We start from the raw sequence: 27,271 nt of genomic DNA, 5'->3' as shown, positions 1-27,271 counted from the left end.
ATATTCTTTGCATCTACAGAAAGCTACTTCGAATAGCTGTTGAAACCTTTTTGGACAACGCGAGAGGGAAGGAAATTGTAACGACTAAATGAACTGATCTACTTTGCAGAAATCAATGAGAACTAATTATTTTTTATAAATATAGTGAAGTAAAGAAATAAGACGGCAACGTACTCCAGAGCTTCAATCAATTTTTTAGGATCAACTGGAGGTGGATAAATGACTTCCTCAATATGTTTGCGATTGCAGTGCGCATATGCGGTGGAAACATGAATGAAGACCTCAAGCTTCTTCATCAGCTGTGCAAATGCAATAAGTTGGCGGGTAGCGACCACATTCAGTTGCATTGCATCTCTGTAAGGGAAGAACAAAGATTGTCATCAGATGCCCGACATCCATCATGCCAAAATTCCGATGCTTAAGAGCACTGGGCAATTCTTTACAAAGTAGGCTTATTAGAAGATAGGGCTTTGTCTCACATTTCATCTCCCATCAGTTTATTTTAAATTGTAAAAATGAAAAAAAATTGTAAGTACACCCCAATCTCAAAACTATTTGAGTACAAGCAAAAGAGATACGCATCAAAGTTCTTGGATGTAGAATTTTATTGCACAGAAGGCACAAGGAAGAATCAGCCAAGTATCCTGCCACAGTGACCTTAGGTAGGTCACTAGAACTATAAACTTGTTTAATGTAAACAACAAGCTGTTTACCAGCCACTCAAATGTGGGTAACATTTATCTACAGGCAGCCTGTTGAATATATTTTATGTCATGAGACACGGTTTTAAAGTCACCACTTTTTGGAATAAATATCTGAAAAGATTCTAAACATAATACACACGTCATTTTCTTGTAAATCTATTAAATTTGACTATAATAGATCTGCACACTCTATTCCAAAATTTTGAAGTGATGTTATGTCATTATTACAGATAAAATATCATAGTTTACGAAGTTGGACTAGACAACAATGTTAAGTACTGGCTCATTCGAAAATAAAATTTCCACTCAGATGGATGCAAGAGTTGGCGAAAAGTCAGAGCTGTGAAACTGCTCACTCTCCTCAGACAGGTGAATGGAAACTCCCTTACATAAGTATCGTTTTTGATAAAGTATCAATAAATGACAGCAGTTACAAGTTGACACGCTGATGGCTGGTTTTCCAATCAGAGGACAATCTATAAGGCGAGATAGCAGGACATTTCCAAGCCTTCCTCAATTGTATTTAGCTTTCTTAAAGGCACCACTATGTTAGAATCACAACAAACAGCTGTTCCTGGTTTTTGTAAAGAAAATGTCATAGAATTTACAGTGCAGAAGGAGGCCATTCGGCCCATCGAGTCTGCACCGGCTCTTTGAAAGAGCACCCTACCCAAGGTCAACACCTCCACCCTATCCCCATAACCCAGTAATCCCACCCAACACTAAGGGCAATTTTGAAACTAAGGGCAATTTATCATGGCCAATCCACCTAACCTGCACATCTTTGGACTGTGGGAGGAAACCGGAGCACCCGGAGGAAACCCACGCACACACGGGGAGGATGTGCAGACTCCACACAGACAGTGACCCAAGCCGGAATCGAACCTGGGACCCTGGAGCTGTGAAGCAATTGTGCTAACCACCATGCTACCGTGCTGTGAATTTCATTCACTATATCCCAGTAAATGTACAAAAGAAGATTGAACCTATTCAACAAACAATCAACTTGATAATACCGGTTTTCACATCAAATCAAATATTGTCTTGCTGACTTTTTAAAATTAATTCAGTCCAATAAAGGCAAGTAGGGTGGTAATAGGAAATTGCACAAGGGAAAAGCAGTGAGTCATATAAATCAACTACTGTACTGCATCAGGGCAGCCAGCTTATTGCACAGGTAGTGCTACTGTCAAAGCATTTGCCAGATTCACCAAGGTTGGTAATATTTGAAACTGTGCTGCCTTACACTGCATGAGACCATATAGCAGGCACTGGAGACATTCCCGCAATATCGGTAGCTTGAAGAGAACTGTGCTGCTTAAGTTTTATTAGGCTAACAATGTTATTGCTCATTAAAACAAGCTCCCAAATTACTTTGCACAGAAGGAATTTTTGTTTTCCCCCAATTAAGAGGCAAATTAGTATGGCCAAACCACCTACCCTGCACATTCTTTTGGGTTGTGGGGGTGAGACCCACGCAGACACTGGGAGAATGTGCAAACTCCACACGGACAGTGACCCAGGGCTGGGATTGAACCCGGGTCCTCGGCGCTGTAAGGCAACAGTGCTAACCACTGTGCCTTTGTGCCGCCATGAAATATGCAGGAATGTAGGTCCAGCAATTTCAGATTGCCCATTCCACTGTGTCACACAGCCAGCATGCACCAAGTCTCAACGGTGCAGTGCCCTCCCAAACCAACCTTTAGCACTGTGAAATACAAGGGTAGAGGCATAGTGGACAACCACTACCTCCAAGTTCTCACCCAAGTCACACCCCATATACTCTTGGACAGACATCAGTCAATCCTTCATGGTTGCTGGGTCAAAATCCTGGAATTCCATCCCCTCAACAGTGCTGCAGGATCGCTTGCAGACTGCAGTGGTTTATTATCACTTTCTGAAGGTATAATGTAGCAATAAATAAACATTGACCTTGCCAGCAATGTCCAGCACTAGTGAATTATCAAGTACAAAGGTACATTTTTTAAAATGCAAACACCTACTTCAAGGTTTCATTGAAGCGTACAGTGGCTGCACAGTGAAAGACTACATTAATGCAGGATGTCAGGAGTTCCTTGTCAGCCTGACTAAGCCCAAGCTCTGGCTGGGTCAATTCACTGCTTACTGCTACAATCTTCTCTTTGAAATCTGGCTGTTCATCTCGCAGTCTGTCAAAAAGCTACAGAGGGAACAAAAGATAATAAAACTACATCAGATGATTGGTAGAATAAGTATTGCAACCGCACCCTTATGATAGCTAACATATTCAGTGGATAAACAGCATATTATAACTACACAGCACTTATTCTTAATTAAAATGGTGCAGTTTGGGAATATACTACTTAGAACCAAGGCAAACATTACTTCAGAAGTATATCATAATTTTAAAAAAATTAACAAAGCATTAACTCCAGCTATGGAAAAAGGTAATTAAAATAATAGTCACTGAGCAAAAATATAGAGAGGCTCAGTGAGAACACTCCGGAATCAGAAGATTGTGTGTTCAAATCCCATAAGAGATGTGCACAAGCAAGTTCATTATTTCAGTAGAATACTAAGGAAGTGCTGCTCTGTTCAATCTCATCTTTCGAATGGGATGTAATATTGAGACATTGCTCATGTGGAAATGATACAATTCGCAAAGGAGCAGGTACATTCTCCCAGTGTCTAGGCCAATATTTATTCATTAACCAATGTAACTAAACCAGATTATCTGGTCCTTTTTGTGATTACTGTTTGTGGGACCATGTGCACAAATTGGTGACGCATTTCCCACATGATCTGGAAGGAAGAACTGAAGGCACTATTGCTAAGTTTGCAGATGTTACAAAGATTTGTAGAGGGGCAGGTAGTATCGAGGAAGCAGGTGGGCTGCAGAAGGACTTGGACAGGCTAGGAGAGTGGGCAAAGAAGTGGCAGATGGAATACAATACGGAATAGTGTGAGGTTATGCACTTTGGAAAGAGAAATGGAGGCATAGGCTATTTTCTAAATAGAAAGATGCTGAGGAAATCAGAAGCACAAAGGAACTTGGAAGTACTTGTACATGTTTCTCTTCAGGTTGATTTGCAGGTTCAGTCGGCAGTTAGGAAGGCAAATGCAATGTTAGCATTCATGTCGAGAGGGCTAGAATGCAAGAGCAGGGATGTACTTCTGAGGCTGTCTAAGGCTCTGGTCAGACCCCATTTGGAGTATTGTGAGCAGTTTTGGGCCCCGTATCTAAGGAAGGATGTGCTGGCCGTGGAAAGGGTCCAGAGGAAGTTCACAAGAATGATCCCTGGAATGAATAGCTTGTGATATGAGGAACGGTTGAGGACTCTGGGTCCGTACTCATTGGAGTTTAGAAGCATGAGCGGGGGATCTTATTTAAACTTACAGGATACTGCGAGGCCTGGGTAGAGGTGGAGAGGATGTTTCTACTTATAGGAAAAACTACAAGCAGAGGACACAATCTCAGACTAAAGGGACGATCCTTTAAAACAGAGATGAGGGGGAATTTCTTCAGCCAGAGGATGGTGAATCTGTGGAACTCTTTGCCGCAGAAGGCTGTGGAGGCCAAATAACTGAGTGTCTTTAAGATAGAGATAGATAGGTTTTTGATTAATAAGGAGATCAGGGGTTATGGGGAGAAGGCAGGAGAATGGGGATGAGAAAAATATCAACAATGATTGAATGGCGGAGCAGACTCGATGTGCTGAGTGGCCTATGCCTTATGGTCTTATGAAAAAACCGTGTGTTTATATAGGGCCTTTAGCACAGTAAACCACCCTAAAACACTTCACAGGAAGTGTTTGACACTTTTGAAATATTAGGGCTGTTGGTCAAAGAGCTTTGCTTTAAACATCATTTAAAAGGAGGAAAGAGAGCTTGGAGAGACAGTAAGATTTGGAGGGAATTCCATAACTGAGGTTCTATTCAGTTGAAGGCATAACTGATGATGGTAGAGCAATTAAAAATGGGGTACTCAAGAGGCCAGGATTGGAGGAGTAAAGGCATGGAAGATTGTAGGTTCCGGAGGGAATTACAGAGATAGCACGTGAGATCAAGGAGGAATCAGCAAACTAGGATGAGAATTTTAAAACTGCCGGAGCAGAAGCCAATGTCGGTCAATAAGAATGGAGGTGATGGGATTTTGCCTGAATTAGAATGAGGGTTGCAGAGCTTTGGACAATTTCAAGTTTCTAGATCACATTACTACAGTGTTGCACATTAAGAAGTGTTTCATTAACTGTGAAGAGATTTGACACGATCGTGAAAGGGGCTATCTCAAAACAAATGTTTTCTTCAACAAATTACCTTGAAGCTCGGCTGTACAATTGGCTCAGATTAAATTTTGGAACATCCTGAAGTTATGAAACACTTTTAGGAGGACAAAGTCATAGCAACAGAATGGGAACAATGCTGTATAGTGTGATGATTATGCATCTAAAAAGTAGACAAAAAGGAAATGTACACTACATCTAAAAGATGCAAAGCAATGTAGATGCACATAATCAAACAGAATAATTCCCTTAAAAATGGAGTGCAGGTAGATAAAAAGGCCACTAGCATTTCGGGTATTATAAATGCACCTCACAGAGCCAAGGAGTAATGAGCAGTTAAGTGCCCTGATACAGAAATCGAAACCAGACCAATAGAGTGGCCAAAATGATCACTTGGTTGAGAACATATCATTATGAGACTTCATATCCTGGAATGAGATCCACTACAAAGAAATCCAAAAGCTGTTCAGAAGTTTATAAATGTATGAAGAATTTTTAAGACAACAGAAAGCGTACAGGAAACTGGACTGTATTGGTCTCCAATTCAGAGAAGGCTTACTAGATTAATGCTTGGGAAGGCAGGTTGTCTTATGAGGAAAGGTTAGGCAGGCTACACTTATATCCACTGAAGTTTAGAAGAGACAACTTGATTGAAACAGAGGATCCTGGGGGGAATTGACAGGGTGGATGTAGAGAGGTTGTTTCCTCTTGTGGGAGAATCTAGAACTAGGGGCTACAGTTTAAAAATAAGAGGTCACCCATTTAAGACAGATGAGGACATTTTTTTCTCTCTCAGGCGGTTGAAATACTTTGGAATTCTCTTCCTCAAAAGGTGGTTGAGGCGAATGAATATTTTTAAGGCAGAAATCAATAGATTTTGATAAGTAAGGGGGTGAAAGGGTTATCGGGGAGTGGGGGGGGTGGTCAGCAGGAATGTGAAGCTTAAATTTAGATCAGCAATCATCTTATTGAATGGCACCACAGGCTTGAGTGGCCAAGTGGCCTCCTTCTCCTGATTTGTATGTTCATATGAGACCAGGATTAATCAACCAATGCCAAGCATACGCAGTACCAAATACCAATTTAGCAGCTAACAGTTGGGCACCTCTCTAATTCTACTGTTTGCAGGGCACCATTATTCCCATGTGTAGCGCCTTTGGACTTTTAGTGTGTTATGACATGATACAAATTAAGTTACTGAAATATTTATGAACTATTAAATTGTGCTGTTAAGGAAGGCATTATTGTAGAAGTCATTTTATATGCAAGGCTCCAATTTATGACAAACAGATGTCTTTGCAATCTGATAATTGCAGCACTTTGGAACTTGTCCAAACACTGCTCAATTCAAAGCCCTGGGTTTCTCTTTTCTGTCCACCATAATTGGTGCCAACTGGATTCATACCGGCAGTTACTTGAACATTCTTGTGGAAGAATTAAAAACTGGGGACATGAGAACCAATCCATTCAAGAACAAATGCAGGATGCCCTTTTTCCAAACAAAGGGTAATAAAAAATTGGAATTCTCTCCTCAAAAGGCTATGGATGCTGGGGGACAATTGGTGTTTCTAAGGCTGCAATGTTAGATTATTAGATGTGTTGATCAAGTGACATGGAGGATGGAAAATGGAACTGATGTGATCCTACTGAATAGCGGAGCGAGCTTGGTTGGAAGGGGTAGTTGCTGAATGGCCTCCTGCTACTCCTAATTCCTGATATTAATACAATATAATATACAATCCTTTCCCTTATGAAAAACGTTGGGAGGTTTTAAAAGTTTCACAGCTTTTTTAAAAAATTTGCCACATTTTGGAAATGCACGGGTAAATTTACAGTTAAATATAGCCCTAAATACGATTGCACTTAATTGTTCAATTCGTGGTGCAACCTACAAGTAGATTACCAACTACAGGAGGTGAATAATGAATACACAGGAATAAAAACTGAAAAAAATTATTTATCCTCAAACATTAAAAATTGTGCTCATCTGACTGAGATGGAAACCCTTCAAAAATATTACTGTGCTGAAAAAATGGTTTGCCAGTTCAGAAAGGGAGGGGAACGTCAGGGAGGGGGTTAAGAGGAAAATCAGCACACGCATAGGTATTCCTGCTTTTCTTTTTAAAATGAAACAGCAAGAGCAAAAGATTGTTTGAAGAGTGGGAAGGAAAAGATAGGAAGCTCTGAGTAGGTGACACCCAACTTGGGAGCTTGCTAGCACAAACATCAATGGCAGATCTCCTACGGTGTGGCTCACAGGTAGTCTGAAGTGCTGACTGTTCAGAAGTTCAGCCATTAACCAGTCCAGACCCTATTAGGACCTTGCTCAAGCTCTTCTTGTAAGAATCCAGGCAATTGTATTTGCCTGTGCATTCCTGATACATATAAGGGCATATAAATTTACATTGAAAGTCTTAGTCTCCATAAGGTCATGAGGAGCCATGCCCAAAATAGATGGGTGTGTCTATCCTCAAAGACAATTCTGGATCAATTGTGTAACACTCGGGTTGCAACTGAAATGCAAACACAAGAACAGTTAACTGTGACGAACAAAACATGGAACAAAAAAAACCTGATTAATAGCCGTATGCTTTCCCAAAAAGTACATCCTTGTGTCAACAATTCACATTTATACAACACCTTCAACATAGGTGCTTCAGAGGAGTGTTAACAAACAGAATTTCACACCAAGTCAAAAATGGAGTTACTAGGACAAGAGACCAGAAGTTTGATCAAAGAGGTAGAGTTTAAGGAATGTCTTATACGAAGACGGGGAGAGGTGAAGTTTAGGGAGGGAAGTCCAGAGCTTGGGACCCACGCAGCTGAAGACACAGCCACCAATAGTGGGCCGATTAAAAACAGGGGTGCACAAGGGGCCAAGGCTGGAGGAGCACAGTTGCGCAGGGTTACAGGGCCAGAGGTAACAGATATTTGGTGAGGCCATTTACTTGTCATTTCTAATTTGCAGAATGTAATTTGCGCACTAGCACTTTTGATGCCCAAGAGAAATCAACACAAGAAACTAGTTTCATGTTAATATTTACCTCACCAATTATTTGTGCCTTTTCAAAATTTTGAAGATTATTTTATTAAATGCGAATACAATGAAAGTGGAGAAATGAGATAGACTTCTGAAAATGTATAGCCCCTTGTTCCTTGCCTACTCTGCCCCAAAGACAACAGTTGTGAAAACACCAATCATGCCCTGAAATGGCTTTTATTACCTTGCAGTTCAGCATTTCTTGAACCCGCGCTTGAGGATTCTGGCCTGCTTTGGGTCTCACTAGGATATACGCAGTCTTGACTGCTGGACAAGAGCGCAGCAGCTTCTCGAGCAGCACCTTCCCCATGAAACCAGTCGCTCCCGTGATGAGTACATTCTTGCCCAGGTAGAATTCCGGTATCGACATCATTTTATCCTACCAATCTGAACAATGAGATGTCAACTAGTTCTTGAGTCGAGTAATCTGTTAAGGAGAGAGAGGAGTAATTTAACAAAAAATACTAGAAATGTAACATTCTCTCGCCCCGAAACAAATATTCTTTTCAGCACCTAATTTCTTTAACAACCCAGCCCAATTCCAAAGCCTCAGTTAGTAAAATATGGCTAATTCTATTTACTGCATTTACATTGTTTGAAGCAACCTCCAAAACATTTCACCCGTTGTTAGTTTATGGGGAATAATCACTGTGACCTGGAGTAGCAGAAGGAACTCCAGAGCACAGCTGTTTTTACCTGAACTAATCAATGCGCTTAAAATGCTTCAACAGCAATTTTAAAACATTAATATACACGGTTAATGGTTGTATCTTTTTGGTAAATACAGCTGACTGCCTGATTTTAAAATGTAGATGTTGTAAATGCGAAGGACTACACTGAAAATAGCATTCAAAACAACATACTAGATCGCTGTCCCCATAAAGCTCATTTGTTCTCAGGATTTGGGCAAGCTGGAACAGTTCCATGCGTTGCCCAACCCCAGTTGCCGCGAGCATTGTGAGTCAAACAAGCATGAAGGATTCTGCCCAAACAAATCTTTCTCTTCTGGATACTGGCTCGCCTACTGAACATTCCAGCATTAGTTTTGTTTCAGATTTCCAATACATTTTACGCATTTATTTATTTAAAAGTATTTGAAGCGTCTTGTCTTGCATTCATCAAGACAATCACAAGAAAACCAATGTTGTGGGACAGAATATGCCGATTCGGCTATAGTGCACTTCACTTTCTCACTCGTGTGGCCAAACAGACATTCTTCAAAACAAGGCCTTTATTACGAGCTATAGCCACTGTTCCAGCTAGCGGCACGCAAGAGCCCTGATCCAAGGATTACAGTTATACTTTTGGTTCAGTTACAAGAAATTAACATACGCCAAAGAAAAGTATACATTTGTCTCAAAATTATCTATGTTCATTCAGAACTAATAATTAAGATTACATGTATAAATGTGTAGTCATCCAAATTCAATTTGGGTACATCTACTTAATTATATCACCAAGCGACGACGATGTGCAAAGCAGTCGCACATCAGGTGGCTCTTCTCCCGTGGACCCGAAAAATAGTTACTTTTCAACGTAAACTCACCAAAAAAACGCAGCAACTCATTCCCCAACCTTAGAAAGACAGAGGAAGGAAGAAAGAGAGGGGGAATATAAGAAAGGATGCCCGGAACAAGGCAAACTATGGGCTGAATAGAGACCAGGAGTGGAAGGGGCCAGGAACGGCAGCACTTGGATGAGTCAACCAGGGCACGAGGCGGCGGAGCGCAAGTTTCTCCGGAGCAAGAGGAGCAGGGCAGCTGTAGCCATATAAAATGGCTGACTCCCGATTAGAATGGTCAAACCCCGATTTAAAATGGCGAACGGAAGAGGCTGATGGGAAAATCAGCCAACAGGACTCAAACGGACAGCTGCAGGTAAAACAGTGTATTCGCCTCTGGGGAAGTCAGTCCAGACCGATACCTGCAGCCATCAACATCACAACAACCCAGCCATCTGCATTTCAATCAGCCATCCCCCGGGAACAATTGCTACAAATTAGCAACATAAAGCCGACCCAGACCTTTCGGCGCCAGCAGGGGCTAACACAAAGAAAGGTAAACGACCACCCCGCGTCAAGGAATCGCTCCAGTATTAGAGCATATCGAACCAAGTGATTGGGACCAAGTCCAATCACTTGGAACCAGGTACAAGGTCCACCCCGAGAGGCGGGAAGCCCCTGGGGACTATAAGAATAGGGGCCAAGTTCAACTCGACCCTTCTTTTCCTGCTCGCAACCTTCGAGACCCTTCTACAAGAAACCGTAAGTTTTACTCCAGCGATCGCTATCAGATAGGCACTCCTGACTATCGACTTGTACCAGCTTTTGAATCCCGCAGGCTCAGAACCAATTCAAAAGACCATTCATTGCCCTGACCTGGTGGGCCATTTCCAAAGTTAAGTATTGGCCTTTAGTGGTAGGTAGTAGTTTAGAAGTAGGATTATTGTATAAGTATTAATTGCTGTATATAATAAATGAGCGTTGATTTAATTCTTACTAAGCGGTGTGTTGCATTATTAATCATTACTTGGACTTGAACCACGTGGCGGTATCAGAAAGATACCTGGCGACTCATGAGCAAAGGTGACAGAATAAGAATAAAGTAAACCAAGGCTAAAACGAGCAACACAGCCACAAACAAACTCCTCCCACACCAGGGGAGAGCGCTGGAAGGCACCGAGGGAGCACCAGCAGGAGATAAAGGCGGAGATAAAAATCAGACATTGAGGCCACAGTGAAGGACGCAGTGGCTGAAACTCTGGCCCAAATACAGCTCGCCCTGAGCAGAGTGAAGAGACTGGAAGCCCAAGAGGCTACCATCAAGGATATGGAAAGCTGCAACCAACCAGAGTGATCGGATCATGGCACTGGACAAAGAGGTGGCGAGGTTGGTTACGATGCAGGGCAGTCTGAGGGGTAAAGTAGAGGATCAGGAGAACCGCTCAAGGAGGCAAAACCTGCAGATTGTGGGCCTACCAGAGGGAATCAAAGGCAGAGACCCCACGGTATATGTGGCAGAGGTGCAGGGCAACATGTGGGGGGGCGGGGGGGGAAACTTTCGCCAACTACCAGAAATAGACAGGGCACACCAGTCACTGCGTGCGAAACCCAAAGCCAGGGAACAACCAAGGGCAATAATAGCCAAACTGCACAAATACCAGGACTGAGAAAGAATCCTGCGCTGAGCCAGGCAGTCCAAGAACTGGGAAGGACATAGACTGAGGATACATCAGGACATTGGGGCTGACCTGGCCAGGAGACGGGCAGAATTCAACAGGGCAAAAACAGCCCTGTACAAGAACAGCGTACTTTTTGGTAAGCTGTACCCAGTGAAGCTCAAGGCAAGGAACACTTCTTTAGAGCACATGCCGAGGCGAACAAGTTTGTCGTGGGCTGCAACAACGACAGCAGGGGAAGCGATAAGGGGCCTCTGGCAAGGAACAACAGCATGGCGACGAGAGGGGGAGGGGAGCCCCCCCCCCCCCATCCCCAAACACACCCTGAGCGATAAGCAGCAAGCCACCACCTGCGAGACCGCTTCATGTGGGAGATCATGACCTCGTTCAAGAGAACGAGAACAGCAGAAAAGGGAAAGCAGAGGTCAAGCAAGAGGAGTGCAGGCTAAGACGGGCAAAAAGTACAGCGAGCAGGCAAGGGAGAAACGAGACAATAACTCCCGGGAGGGGGGTCACCACACTAGCGGGAAAGCTAGCGCTGGGAGCATGCAACAGAGGAAGGCCGCGGCGCACCCCCAAGAGGGGGGATGGCACCAGGCAGGAGGGCATGGGGGGGGGGGCGGGGGGGGGAAATGACACAGCGGGGACGAGAGAGTAAAGGGGTAAAAGAGCTGTGGGAAGGGGGACAAGGGCGGGGGGGGTAAAAATAGGACCAGAGCAAGAGCGGCAATATAGCTACAAAGGGACGCAACCAGAGGCCAGGAGCAAGCAACCAGCTAGTGCGGTCTCTGGGCGAAGGGAGACCACGGAGTACAGGGGCCTACCCACGTGGCAGAAACACAGTTGGCAGCCATGTTGGGTGCCCCATGGACAAAGGTAAACCTCGGAGTGCAGGGGCCCGACTTCATGGGGAGAGCAGTGACAGTGGCCATCTTGGACAGCCCCCTAACAAAGAGAAACCCCGGAATGCAGGGGCACATCCACAAAGTAAGGTTAATCCCACAGGAGTGGAGGACAAAAAAAAAACCCCACCAGGATGGTCACCTGGAACAAGAGCCCAGTGAAAAGATCCAGAGTCTTCACCCACCTAAGAAACATGAAAGCCAACAATCTTCCTCAAGAGACACATCTGAGAGAGCTGGACCAACTACGGGCAAGGATGGGATGGGTGGGACAGGCCTATCATTCCTGTTACGGGACGAGGGCCCGGGGCGGGGGGGGGGGGAATACTGATCAATAAGAGAACAATGTTTAAGGCGACAAAGACGGTTACGGACCCAGGGGGATGGTACATCCTGGTCAGCGGGGCCCTATACGGGGCACAGGTTGTACTCGTCAATGTATACGCTCCCAACTGGGACAACACAAGAAAGACCATTGCAGAAATCCCCAACATCCAAAAACAGGGAAGACTTCGAACATGGCGAAAGAACTCGGTCGGCTTATGGAGCAGGTGGGGGCAGTGGACCCATGGAGGTTCACCCACACAAGGAAGAAAGAGTTCTCCTTATTCTCCCCGGTGCATAACATATACACTAGGATTGACTTCTTTGTGGTGGGGAAAATCGGTGCTTCCAGGACTGGTCAAAGCAGAATACTCCACAATCGTAATCTCCGACCATGCGCCACATTATATGGATGTGAGGTTGGAGACGGGCAGGGCCCAACGCCCCACATGGAGGTTGGACACTGCCCTACTAGCCGTCATGGCTTTTAGCAAGAGGGTATCACAGCCCATAGTTGAGTATACGAAAAACAAGCAAAATGGTTGGGTCTCACTCTCCACGTTCCGGCAAGCGCTAAAGGCCGTAATAAGAGGGGAAATTATCGCCTTCAAAGCGCAAATAGATAGGGAGGAAAGGGTGGCTAGCCAGCAGCTGGTCGACTCCATACTTGAGGTAGATCGTAAATACTCCGAGCCCCGACTGTAAAGCTCCAGGTGGAGAGGAAAAAGCTACAAATGGACTTTGACCTGCTCTCCACGAGGAAAGCAGTGCACCAACTCCTCCAGGCATGGGGGACCCTATACGAACACGGAGACAAAGCCAGCTGCCTGCTTTCTCAGCTGGAGAGATCGCGCAAATTAGAGACAACAGAGGCACATTGGAAACAGACCCAGAAAAGGTCAGCAAAACCTTAGAGGCCTTTTACTGGCGCTGTACACCTCAAAGCCACCACCAGGGGACTCGGGGATGAAACAGTTTTTTGATGGACTGGACATGCCAGTTGTGGGGGAGGACAGAAAACGGGGCTTGGAAGCACCACTAGAACTGGAAGAGATCATGGAGAATATTAGTTCCATGCAGACGGGAAAGGCGCTGGGGCCAGATGGGTTCCCGGCAGCCTTCCACAAAAAATTTGCGGCAGCACTGGCCCCACACCTGCGGGAGATGTTCACAGACTTGCTGGCAAAAGGCACACTACCACCTACACTAGCACAGGCTAATACCCAAGAAAGACAAAGACCCAACGGAATGCAGGTCATACAGACCCATCTAACTACTAAACGTAGATGCCAAAATACTGGCCAAGATCCAAGCCAAAAGGCTGGAGAACTGCATTCTAGGGGTGGTCGCAGAGGATCAAACGGGCTTTGTCAAAGGTAGACAGCAACCTCGAACATCAGGCGCCTGCTGAACGTGATAATGACCGCATCCGGGGAGAGAACATGAGAGGTGATAGTCTCCCTGGACGCAGAAAAGGCCTTCGACAGTGTCAAGTGGAAGTACCTCAGAGGTACTGGAGCGGTTCGGGCTTGGAACAGGGTTCACCTCCTGGGTGAAGCTCCTGTACAATGCTCCCATGGCGAGCGTTCAGACAACACCAGCTCCCAGTACGTCCAGCTGCACAAGGGCATCAGGCAGGGATGCCCGCTGTCCCTACTGCCGTTAGCCCTAGCAACCGAACCACTAGCGATCGCTCTCAGAACAGCAAAAAACTGGTGGGGGATCCGAAAGGGAGGCAGAGAGCACAGAGTCTTGCTCCATGCGGATGATCTACTCCTCTGCATCTCGGACCCACAAAGCAGCACGGAAGGAATCATCACGCTCCTGAAAGAGTTTGGCACCTTCTCGGGCTACAAATTCAACAAGGGCAGAAGCGAGATCTTCCCGGTAAACCCGCAAGGGGGAGGGGCAGCGCTGGGAGGTCTGCCGTTTAAACAAGCCCGACACAAATTCCACTACCTAGGGATCCAAATCGCTCATGACCGGGCAGGTGTTCATAAGTGGAACCTGACCAGTCTGACAGAGGAAGTAAAAAAGGACCTGCTAAGATGGAATACACTCCCACTCTCCCTCGTTTGTATCGGGGGGAGGGGATGCTAGGAACCCAAAGAGGGTCTTACAGAAAACAAAGTCCAGGGGAGGGCTAACCCTCCCAAACCTACAGTACTACCAGTCGGCAGCAACAGCAGAAAGAGTAATGGGATGGATTAAGGAGCCAGAAGCCGAATGGGTGCGCACGGAGGAGGCCTCCTGCAGGGGACCTCGCTCCGGGCCGTTGCCACGGCGACACTCCCATTCCCACCCAAAAAACACCCCAGCAGCCCAGTGATGGTAGCCATCCACCAGACCGGGAACCAATTACAGCAGCAATTCGGTCGTTCTGAAATGTCCGACAAATCTGCAACAACCTTGGTTCGCGCCAGCACTCACTGACGCCACCTTTAAATGGTGGAAACAGGACTGGGGGACACTGACAGTTAGGGACCTATACACTGACAACAGGGTTACAACACTGGACGAACTGATGGAGAGATTCCAGCTAGCTACGGGTAATCAACTCAGATACCTGCAGCTTAAAAATTTCCTACGGTAGGAGACAAGGACGTACCCACGATCGCCACAACAGACACTACTAGAGGAGCTACTTGACGCAAACATCCTAGATAAGGGAACTGTAGCGACATGTATGAATGACTGATAGAGGGCCGACACTGTCCTGGACAGGACGAGGAGGAAATGGAAGACTTGGGGCTCAAAATAGGGTGGGGACTCTGGAGCGAAGCACTACTACTTGCGTAAGACTCAACCTAGCGCAACTAAAGGTCGTAGATAAAGCCCACTTAACAAGAACCCAAATGAATAGGTTCTTCCCGGAGGTGGAGAACAGATGTGAACAGTGCCAAGGGGGCCCGGCCAACCACGCCCATATGTTCTGGTCTTGCCCCAGACTTCCTGGGTACTGGACAGCCTTCTTCGAGGCAATGTCCAAAGTGTCGAGGACGAGGGTGGAGCCGTGCCAGAAAGTGGCGGCCTTCAGGTTATCAGACCAGCCAGATCTCTTCATGAGGAGGAGGGCGGACACCCTTGCTTTTGCCTCCTTGATCGCCCGCTGTAGAATCCTGCTCGGCTGGCGGTCAGCAGCACACCTAAAGCTGTCCGACCTATCAGAATTTCTCCAAATGGAGAAATCAAATTCTCCATCGCGTGGTCAGAAGATGGCTTCCTCATAACATGGGAGCCATTCACCCAACTGTTCAGGGACCCATCTGTGGCCAACAAACAAACACATAGATAAATAAGTAGCCAAGAGGTAGGGGAAAGTAGCCACGGCATGAGAGAAGAGAGGGAGACCACATGAGCCACAGCTGCACAGTGTTTAATTTAATCCTTGTATGCAAATTATATAAATACAGCGTCCTCTATCATTTCATCCTCAACTCATCTATAGACAGTCTGAGTTGAAACAACTGTTTTCTCATCACAAGTTTTCGGCCTTTGAGGATTTAGCAGCTAGGGGCTTTTGTGATTTTTAGCTTGTATCATTTTTTTTTAAGTAGCGAGAGGGAAGAGGAAACCATGAGATGGCATCTCCTTTCAGGGAGCCCCAAGCCACTCCCAGTCTCAAAAATTTTACTTTTTAGGAAAAGGCAGCCCACAACAGACAGAAGTAGCTTGTATCATTTTAAACCCTTTCAACCAATGTCAGAGGAAATAACAGTGCTGATTGGTTGGCAAGTGAACTCTGATTGGTAAAGACATTACCATGGAGAATGCACCAGTTAATGGCTGACAGTTAACCGCCAAGCAGCGTTTGAAAATTTAAATTAGACAGCTCGACTCCGATTGGTCACGGCATTGTAGTGATATCATGGTTGTGTTGTAATTCACCGACTGCCACTAGGAGTCTCATTAGTCTTTACATGAATGCTGTCAGGTGACCTCAGACTGACGAGGGAGCTGGGAGAGAGGTGGCTTGTGCATGTTCATACTGTTATTCATCTGTTGTTTTGTAAAGAGTTAAACCACAGTTAATGTTAATAAATCATATATAGCTTTAGCTACAGGTGTTCTTGTAATACAAATCAGACTGTCCGACAAGAACACTACAGGCATTGCACTCGAATAAATCAACAAATCGCCACTTTTGTTTCGCTGAAACAGGCACAAAATGTGTACATGTTCTGTCTGCAAAGAACAAGGTCCTGTCTTTTCATGTATGTAGCTTGCAGTATATCCAAATGCACCACACTGAATACTGGTGCAATCTGAGCTTTGAAGAGTCATATGGACTTCAAACGTTAACTCTGTTTTAACTCTGTTTCTCTGATGCTGCGAGACCTGCTGAGTTTTTCCAACATTTTCTGTTTCGTCTATGTTACATGCTGTTTGTGGGGACCTTTACAGTGCGCAATCTAATTGTCTTGTTTTCCTACAAACAGAATTGACTGCACTTCAAAAGCAATTAATTGACTGTGAAGCAACTGCACACATTGAGGGCTAAGGGTATAAATGCAATCTTCTTTAGAGAAGAGAAGGCAGAGAGGTTAGCCAATAGTGGCTTTTACAAGTGCTTGATAAGATACATGTAGACATGGGAGGGAATCCAAAACAATAAATTTTAAATGCAAGATAAAAATTCAGGAGAAACTTATTTACCTAGAGGATGGTGAGATTGTGGATCTTGCCATCACGAAGTAACTTGTGAATAGTATAGATGCACTTAAAGAGAAGCTCGATAAACACCAGGGAGAAAGGAAGATAGGCGATGGGCTGACGCAAAACAGGCAGGAGGTGGTTCAAGTGGAGCATAAATGCCGGCATGGACCAACACGGTTGAACGGCCTGTATTCAACGGCATGGATGTACACCAGGAGATTTTAGAAGAGATCAAGAAACCACTGGCGATGCTATTAGATATATAGGTAATTAGATAAGTGAGCATGTAAACCTGTGTTATGTTTATGTACTAGTTGGTGGGATGCGGACTTCCGGGTGCGGCGATGACCAGCTAAGTCGCACGTTTCGGCAGCTCCCGGTGGAACGGACTTTTGGGCTCTTAATAAGAGCCCCAACGGCAATTTTAACGGCTAGAAGCACTGTGCGGTAAACCAGAAGGGAATCCCCCCTGGAAACGGATGGAAAAAGGAGGGAAGTGGCCAGATTGCAGTAGATCCTTTAGAACAGCGGCAAGGAAGGCAAGCAAGAACCAAGATGGCGACGGAAGGTGGCAGTTTAACATGGGGCCCTGAACAACAAGTTTTTGAAATGTTGCGTGGAAGAACTTAAAAAGGAAATGAAGAAGGAGCTGTTGGCCCCGATATTACAGGCGATCGAAGGGCTAAAGGATGAGCAAAAGACCCAGGAGTGGGAGCTTCGGGTCGCGAAGGCAAAGGCTGCCGAGAACGAGGACGATATACAGAGCCTGGTGGTGAAGACGGAGATGCACGAGGCACACCATAAACGATGTGTGGAAAGACTGGAGGTGCTGGAGAATAACGCGAGAAGGAATAATTTAAGGATTCTTGGTCTTCCTGAAGGTGCAGAAGGAGCAGACGTCGGGGCATATGTGAGCACAATGCTGCACTCGTTAATGGGAGCGGAGGCCCCGGCGGGTCCGCTGGAGGTGGAGGGAGCATACCGAGTGATGGCGCGAGGACCGAGAGCAGGAGAAATTCCTAGAGCCATAGTGGTGAGATTCCTCCGTTTTAAGGACAAAGAGATGGTCCTTAGATGGGCAAAGAAAACTCGGAGCAGTAGGTGGGAGAACGCGGTGATCCGCGTATATCAAGACTGGAGTGCGGAGGTGGCGAGAAGGAGGGCGAGCTTTAATCAGGCCAAGGCGGTGCTTCACAAAAAGATGATAAAATTTGGAATGCTGCAACCGGCAAGACTGTGGGTCACATATCAAGGGAGGCACCACTACTTTGAGACGGCGGATGAGGCGTGGACTTTTATTGTGGAAGAAAAACTGGAATAAGCGGGTTATTAAAAAAGAACGTTTGAAACAAAGTGGTGGGGCGAGTATGGGGGGCGAAGAGGGGAGAAAAGGGGGGGGGGGAGAAAGATGAGTTTTATGTTATTAATCCTGCGATGCGGTAACTTTTCTCTCTTCCACAGGTGGTGGTGGAGGGAGGAAGGAAGGTGGAGGAGATGGGGCATTGGCCATGGGGGGGCGGGGCCAAAAGGGAAGCGCGGGCTTTGTTCCTGCGCTATGATAATCATGGCGGGAATAGGGAAGCAGGAAGGAGGGGGCGTCGCACGGTGCGAGCCGAGGTCACGGGGGGGGAAGCCGAGGTCGGCCAGAGTTTGCTGACTTCTGGGAGCAACATGGGGGGTGTAACTACGCTAGTGGGGGATCTAGCAGAGGGGGTGGAAGGGGGGAGTTACTGGGTTGCTGCTGCTGGGGAGAGGGGGGGAGCCGGAATGGGGTGGGGTGGGGTGGGCACCGCCTGGGGGGGGGGGGGGACACAGCTGCGTGGGAACCGGGTGAGGAGCTGGAAAAAGGGGATGGCTAATCGACAAGGGGGGGGGGGGGGGGTAAAAAGCCCCCCAACCCGGTTGATCACGTGGAATGTGAGAGGGCTGAACGGGCCGATAAAGAGGGCACGAGTACTCGCACACCTTAAGAAACTTAAGGCAGACGTGGTTATGTTACAAGAGACGCACTTGAAACTTATAGACCAGGTTAGACTACGCAAAGGATGGGTGGGGCAGGTGTTTCATTCGGGGCTAGATGCGAAAAACAGGGGGGTGGCTATACTAGTGGGGAAGCGGGTTATGTTTGAGGCAAAGACCATAGTGGCGGATAGCGGGGGCAGATACGTGATGGTGAGTGGCAAATTACAGGGGGAGGCGGTGGTCTTGGTAAACGTATATGCCCCGAACTGGGATGATGCCAATTTTATGAGGCGCATGCTAGGACGCATCCCGGACCTAGAGGTGGGAAAGTTGGTAATGGGGGGAGATTTTAATACGGTGCTGGAGCCAGGGCTGGACAGGTCGAGATCCAGGACTGGAAGGAGGCCGGCTGCAGCCAAGGTGCTTAAAGATTTTATGGAGCAGATGGGAGGAGTAGACCCGTGGAGATTTAGCAGACCTAGGAGTCAGGAGTTTTCGTTTTTCTCCTATGTCCACAAAGTTTATTCGCGAATAGACTTTTTTGTTTTGGGAAGGGCGTTGATCCCGAAGGTGAGGCGGACGGAGTATACGGCTATAGCCATTTCGGATCACGCTCCACATTGGGTAGACTTGGAGATAGGGGAGGAAACAGAAGGGCATCCACCCTGGAGAATGGACATGGGACTAATGGCAGATGAAGGGGTGTGTCTAAGGGTGAGGGGGTGCATTGAAAAATACTTGGAACTCAATGATAACGGAGAGGTCCAGGTGGGAGTGGTCTGGGAGGCGCTGAAGGCAGTGGTTAGAGGGGAGCTGATATCAATAAGGGCACATAAAGGAAAGCAGGAGAGTAGGGAACAGGAGCGGTTGCTGCAAGAACTTTTGAGGGTGGACAGACAATATGCGGAAGCACCGGAGGAGGGACTGTACAGGGAAAGGCAAAGGCTACATGTAGAATTTGACTTGCTGACTACGGGCACTGCAGAGGCACAATGGAGGAAGGCACAGGGTGTACAGTACGAATATGGGGAGAAGGCGAGCAGGTTGCTGGCACACCAATTGAGGAAAAGGGGAGCAGCGAGGGAAATAGGGGGAGTGAGGGATGAGGAAGGAGAGATAGAGCGGGGAGCGGAGAGAGTGAATGGAGTGTTCAAGGCATTCTATAAAAGATTCTATAAAAGATTATACGAAGCTCGGCCCCCGGATGGGAAGGAGAGAATGATGTGCTTCCTGGACCGGCTGGAATTTCCTAAGGTGGAGGAGCAGGAGAGGGTGGGACTGGGAGCACAGATCGAGATAGTTGGTGGGATGCACCAACGGATAAATATTGATGGATAGTGAACCAATAAAACCGACAAAATGAACTGTTCCATAATCAGTTCTTAAAACATCAACCCAATTGACTGAGGCCATCTCCACAATTTACTGACTAATTAGCAAATACCCAAAGTACAAATCTTACTTGAAACAGAACTCCTAAAGATATTATCTCCAAAATAGAAGGCATACTTAAACAGTATTATTAATGTGTCACATCATCTTTGGAAATGCTAATTAACCGATCTCAAACATCAGATCACCTCGTTCAGCAACCAGCTCAAAACAATGGCTGCACTTCAAAGGTAGTCCACTGTACATAGACTTTTGGTTTTTTGAAAAACACTATAATGAGCTGCATCTACTCAACTCTTCATATCATGCCAATAAAAATGTATTAAACCCAAGACATTTGAACTAGTATTGGAACCAAAACATTTAAATTAATCTCCTTTTAACAACTAAAAATATATTGGGACACATTTGGGGGATTTTTCTTCTCTATATTTATATTTAGGCGTTGGCTTGCTCTTCCCTCAGAGTTCTGGGTTTAAGTCCCACTCCAAAATCTTAGTTCCAGTGCAAAATTGAGCGAGTGTTACAGTTGGAGTCAGCATCTTTCAGATGAGACATCATACCAAAGTATGTCAGGCCTCTCAGATATACATAAAATATCATATGGCAATGTTGAAACGAAAGGGGCAATTCGCCTCAATATCCTGCCTCAGCAGTAAAATTAATTTTGGTCATGTTTGTGGGAGCTTGCTGTGTGCAAATTAACTACTTGCTGCATTTCCACCATTACAACAGTGACTGCACATCAAATAGTACTTCATTGCTTGTAAAGCGCTTTTGAATATGGTGAATTCGAGGTGCAATATAAATCAGAGCTTCTTTTTTTAAAACTCATTTTTCTATTTGCACTATAGAGGTTTGGCTCAATGGGTAGCACTTCAGTTCCTGACTCAGGAGGCTGTGGATTCAACGCCTGCTCCAGAGACTGGAGCCCTGCACTGTTTCTTATGGGCGGCACGGTAGCACAGTGGTTAACACTGTTGCTTCACAGTGCCAGGGACCCAGGTTCGATTCCCAGCTGAGGTCACTGTCTGTGCAGAGTCTGCACGTTCTCCCCATGTTGAGTGGGTTTCCTCTGCGTGGAGTTTTCTCCCACAAGTCCCGAAAGACATGCTTGTTAGGTGAATTGGATATTCTGAATTCTCCTTCACTGTACACGAACAGGCGCCGGGGGGATTTTCACAGTAACTTCATTGCACTGTTAATGTAAGCCTACTTGTGACACTAAGAAAGATTAGATTAGTATTACACAGAAAGAATGTGGGAAATATCTAGGGAAAAATCAGCAATCAGAAGGAGGCCAACATATGACCAACTCGAAGTTGGTCAGTAACTGTACTGATGAATCTTTGCCACAGAAATTTTATATACAAAATATGCAAATAATTAATAAATTAATTGTGTAATTGCTCACAGTACGTCAGGCAACATACTGAGTAACAGTGGTATCATGCCACAATGCACAAATTATTTTGCTGAAGGTTACAAATGTGTGCAAGATAGCCAGTTCTTAAGGCTGTGGCGACCAGCAAGAACTTGAGGTAAATTAGAAATTTGTCATTGGAAGGGAATACAGATTGGCAATTATCAAAAGTTCTAAAATCCAGTTAAGAATCCAACATATAGGATGGCACATGGAACAGTGGTTAGCACTGCTGTCTACGGCGTGGAGGACAAAGGTTTGAATCTCGGCTTTGGGCAACTCTCATTGTGGAGTTTGCACATTCTCCTCTTGTCTGTGTGGGTTTAGCCCCCACAACCACAAGATGCGCAGGTTAGGTGGATTGGGCATGTTAAATTGCCCCAGAATTAGAAAAAAAAGTAATTGGGTACTCTAAATTTAAAAAAGAAGAATCCAACAGATCTATTTGTACACTCAGGTCTTAAGCACGCCAAATTCACAATACCAATAGTCAGGCAGGATGTAGTAAAATACCTCAGGATTATTAGGTCATTAAGTGCAAATTTGGCTACATTACTGGAAAACAGGGAACAAAAGAAGGAACAACATGCTAATTACTGATGTAAAATGTAGATATAGGCCAATCATGCCAATGCTTTAAACGCCAGTGCAAAATAATAGAGGTAGTTTCAGTAGAAGTTCAAACTAAACTGAAAAACAGGAAGAGTAGAACAGACACAGTAAGCTTGTGTACAAGAAAATTGTTATTCAAGGCTAAGGAAAGAGAGCGACAAGAACTCAACAAAGCACATCATGGTACAAGAGTTTGATATCGGAAGACATTTGAACTGCAGTAAAGGAAGGGCAGGGCATATTTCATTTCTAATATAGACTGTGTACATCTCATTGTACTCAAGAATAAATTGCATCTGGAAATTCTTCAAACAAAAACAAAGAACCAGAGTACGCTGTTACGACTAGGGACCCTGCATGTACGTCAAGTTGTCAACATCAGGATTCAAACTGATCGCGGCCAAACAAGAGCCTGGGGAGGGACAAGGGGAAATGAGTTGATGAAATTTGCTGCAGGACAAATTGAAGGTTATCTATATATTGATGAATCTCAAGATATAACCTGAAAGCAGCATGAACTGCAGCCAAAAGTAAAGCATAGAAACTAACTGCTTCCCCTCACTCGACCTTTCCCAAACATAAACATCCACAAATTGCTTCTAAAATGAAATCATAAAAATGGAAAGCCGAAGTATGATCACAGAGGACTTTACAGGATCAGTAGGTACATGGGAAGAATAAACAGCAATCCTGTGTTCCTAATTCTACTGAGCCAATGATTGAAGCCGGACAAATTTAAACTGGCTAATCACAGCCACTTCAGTCCACCACCACTGGTGGTCTGAGAGGGTTCTCCAAGTATCTGCGGCTAATCCAAAATACAAGTCACTAACACACATCACAGCTGAGGCCATAAGCGAGAACAAGCAAGGCCTCACCCACCACTTGTGCGGTGTCACACAACCAGACCAGCTTCCACGTGCACAACACAAAAGTCAAATGGGAGCACTAATAATGCAGTTTTATGGGTCAGATTTTCAATCTGGAAGAATATACAACTGCAAGATCAGATTTTTCAACACTTGTGAGACTGTAAACAAAGGGGGAATCTGTTGAATGCGGAGCCCGACACAAAATTGAAACTCTCCAGCTTGAAACCAGACATCAGGTCATTGGGGTCTTCTTAAAAGGAGTTCCATTTATTCCCCATCAATTCTGACTCTTTTTTTTGTGGCGGCCATCAAGCAGCACATGTGCACTCCACCTGCTCACTGATGCGGTTTGGATTCAACCAGGGCCTCAGCTCCTGACTTCATTACACCCTTGGTCCAAACATGGTCAAAAGAGCTGAACTCCAGAGGTGAGGGGAATGACTGCCCTTGACATCAAGGCAACCTGTAACCAAATGTATCATCGAAGAGGCACAGCAAAACTGGAGTCAGGAAAGCAGGCAAAATCTCTCCAGTGCTTGAGTCATACCATGTCCATGGGAGGATGGCTGCAGTTTTTAAAAGCCAATCATTTCAGGAATTCCTCAGGGCAATGTCCAAGGCCTAACCATCTTCAACTCCTTCACCAATGACCTTCTCGTCATAAGTTCAGAAATGGGAATATTTGCTAACAACTGCATAGTCTTCAGTTCTAGATGCAACTCCTCAGATAATGAAACAGTCCATGCCCACCTGCAGCAAGACCTGGACAACATTAAGGTTTGGGTTGGTAATTCAAGTAACATTCATGCTACAGAAGTGCCAGGCACTGGCCATCTTCAACAAGAGAGGGTCGAACCACCTCCCTTTAACATTCAGTGGATTACTATTACCAAATTCCCTGGGAACATCCTGGAGGGCTCATCACTGACCAGAGACTTAACTGGACTAACAAAAATATTGTGGCTGCAAGAGGTCAGAGATTGGACCATCTATGATGGATAAATCACCTCTATATTCACCAAACCCTTTCCCACCATACACAAGGTACAAGTGTGATGGAATACTCTCCACTTGCCCATAGTTTTCAAGAGCATTCAAACTTCTATAGCATCCATAATAAAGTTCGATTGGCATTCCATATTTTAAAGGGGGTTGGCGCAGAAGAAGAAATCTTACTGCAGTTACATAGGGCTTTAGTGGGACTGCACCTGGAGTATCATGTACAATTTTGGTCTCCTTACCCAAGGAAATTAGACCTGCCTTTGGGAAGATGCAACAAAGGATCAATGGATTAATTCCTGGGATCCTTTGTGGGTGAATTTATTGAACTAAGCCTATGCTTCCAAATGTGACGAATGAGAAGTGATCTCATTGAAACAACTAAAATTCTTCAAGGGCTTGAGAAGGCAGATGTTGGGAGGATGTTTCTTCTAGCTGCAGAGTTTAAAACTAAGTGGTAAGGAGGCTGAGTAAGGAGTCAACAATTTATCACAAGAGGTAGAGAAATGTCTTCACCCAGAGGATTTTTACCCCAGAGAGCTGGAAATGACCTGACACTGAGTATATTCAAGACAGAAATTGGTCGTAAAAAGAATAAGCACATTTTTTAAAAAGCTGTGAAACTTTCACAGAACTTGGGTGCTCTCGTACAAGAAACACAAAGTTCACATGCAGGCACAGGAACCAATTAGGAAGGCAAATGATATGTTGACCTTTATTGCAAAGGGGATTGGAGCACAAGGATGGGAAATTCTCGACCTAGTACAGGGTTTTGATGAAACCAGAGCTGAAATAATGCACACAATTTTTGTCACCATATCAAAGGATAGAATTCCTACAGTGCAGGAGGTCTGCGCTGACCTTAGGCTTACTCACTGACCAGAGACTTAACTGGACTAACAAAAATATTGTGGCTGCAAGAGGTCAGAGATTGGATCGTCTATGATGGGTAAATCACCTCTATATTCACCAAACTCTTTCCCACCATACACAAGGTACAAGTGTGATGGAATACTCTCCACTTGCCCATAGAAAGGCATTCAAGATCCTGAGGAGTATGGACAGGGTAAATAGTGAGGAACAAGAACCAGAGGGCACAGTTTTTAAAAAGTGGCAAAAGTAGTAAAATTGAGGCGAGGAAATATTATTTCACCCAGCGGGTGGTTGGTGTTGGGGACAAACGTCCGAGGGTGGTGGAGGGAGGTTCAATCGAGATATTCAAAAGGGAATTAGAGTGCGACCTGAAAAGAAAGAATGTGCAAGATTATGGGGATACGACAGGGTAGTCTGACTAGGTAGAATGCTCTTTCAGAGATCCAGTGCAGACTTTTAAAAAATAAATTTAGAGTACCCAATTATTTTTCTTTTCCAATTAAGGGGCAATTTAGCATGGCCAATCCACCTAACTGGCACATCTTTGGGTTGTGGGGGTGAAACTCACACAGACACGGGGAGAATGTGCAAACTCCACACGACATTGACCCAGAGCTGGGATTTGAACCCGGGTCCTCAGTGCCGTAGTCCCGGTGCTAACCACTGCGTCACAATCCAGTGCAGACTTGATGGACCAAATGGTTTCCTTCTGCACTCTAAAAATGGTCATTCGGTGATATGTTCATGTAACCTCTAAATGAGTGAAACACTTTACTAAACTGTTCTCCAGATGGAAGGCAGGCAGAGCCAACAAATCCTATAAGCATATGCCTTGCAGAGCTAGATATATACTTCTGATCTGCTGATCTGCCAAACTCTGCTGCTGAATCAATGCATGATGTCTGCTGCTCATTATATGGATCAGCAACTTTTACAGCTTGTAAGTGAATTAAATATTGTTCAGTAAAAGATCAGCAGACGCCAGCAAATGACTCCACGTCACAGGCAGCAGATTAAGGGAAGCGCCAAGAAATGTAAACATCTAGATCCATTTCTCTCACTCATAGATCCTTTTACAATTTTTTTTTCTCTTTTCTCCCTTGTCCTGAAGATATTGGCTGCTCACTGGGGCACAGTTCCAATGCACCAAAAAATCCCCGCTACCTCATCCAAGTGGTCATTATTCATGTGCGATCCAAACAGTGGGTTTTAGCAGGGTGCTCAACCACACAAGGAATTATAGACACCGTAACACGGGCACGCCCTGGAAATGATCACTGGACAGCAATGGGAATCTGTATTTTCCAGAGAGGTGGGCTCAAATACCATGTTACTATATTCACTGATATTGGATAGCTCAGCATAGACTCGGGCCTGGGCCTTGTGCCTTTTTGATTGGTAAGAGGGCAGCACGGTAGCACAGTGGTTAGCACAGTTGCTGCATTGCTCCAGGGTCTCAGGTTCGATTCCTGGCTTGGGTCACTGTCTGTGCCAAGTCTGCATGTTCTCCCCGTGTCTGCGTGGGTTTCCTCCGGGCACTCCGGTTTCCTCCCACAGTCCAAAGATGTGCAGGATTGGCCATGCTAAATTGCCCTCAGGTTAGGTGGGGTTACTGGTTTACAGGGATGGGGTGGAAGTGTGGGCTTAAGTGGGGAGCTCTTTCCAAGAGCCAGTGCAGACTCAATGGGCCAAATGGCCTCCTTCTACACTGTAAATTCGATGATTCCATGATTCACATGATAGACCCACTGAGTTATTGTTGGAGCTGTATTCTGGCTGATATTACTTTGGGAAGATGATCTGTTGGGGTGGAAAAAACAAAAAGCTTCTCCTAGTATTAGTTGATTTTATAAACTTACATACTCTTTGTTTTGATAATCTCACAATGTACCCATGCAAAATGCAAATTACTTTTAGAATCATATAATGCGATGGCCATTCAGCCCATTCCGTCTGTGACAGTGCTTCAGTCCAGCTATCCAATTGGACTCATCATATAAATATTTTCCCTTCATATATTTATTAAATTTGCTTTTTAATATTACAATAGAATCTCCTTCTGCCACCCTTTCA

The 27,271-nt window shown here is 45.2% G+C and overlaps 2 protein-coding genes across 5 annotated transcripts in view; one reads left to right on the top strand and one right to left on the bottom strand.

Moving 5' to 3' along the window:
• LOC140384470 (endoplasmic reticulum-Golgi intermediate compartment protein 2-like) overlaps positions 1-169 on the top strand; it is a 181,832-nt gene extending 181,663 nt beyond the window's left edge. Inside the window, exon 13 of the mRNA XM_072466201.1 lies at positions 20-169. Coding sequence (XP_072322302.1) covers positions 20-92 — 73 coding nt within the window. The 3' untranslated portion in view covers positions 93-169. The remainder of the gene's footprint in view (positions 1-19) is intronic.
• Positions 1-27,271, bottom strand: part of far1 (fatty acyl CoA reductase 1) — a 153,971-nt gene that overhangs the window by 74,477 nt on the left and 52,223 nt on the right. For all 4 annotated transcript variants that reach the window (XM_072466198.1, XM_072466200.1, XM_072466197.1 and 1 more), the window contains exons 2-4: positions 8,191-8,433; positions 2,708-2,883; positions 175-354 (exon numbers count right to left, since the gene is read on the bottom strand). In XM_072466198.1, the coding sequence (XP_072322299.1) occupies positions 175-354; positions 2,708-2,883; positions 8,191-8,379 (545 nt within the window). In that variant the 5' untranslated portion in view covers positions 8,380-8,433. The remainder of the gene's footprint in view (positions 1-174; positions 355-2,707; positions 2,884-8,190; positions 8,434-27,271) is intronic.

This window comes from Scyliorhinus torazame, chromosome 10 (assembly GCF_047496885.1).
Source record: "Scyliorhinus torazame isolate Kashiwa2021f chromosome 10, sScyTor2.1, whole genome shotgun sequence".
Classification (NCBI taxonomy): Eukaryota; Metazoa; Chordata; class Chondrichthyes; order Carcharhiniformes; family Scyliorhinidae; genus Scyliorhinus; species Scyliorhinus torazame.
The sequence above is the reverse complement of the archived record's forward strand: the minus strand, read 5'-3'. Positions and strand labels throughout refer to the sequence as shown.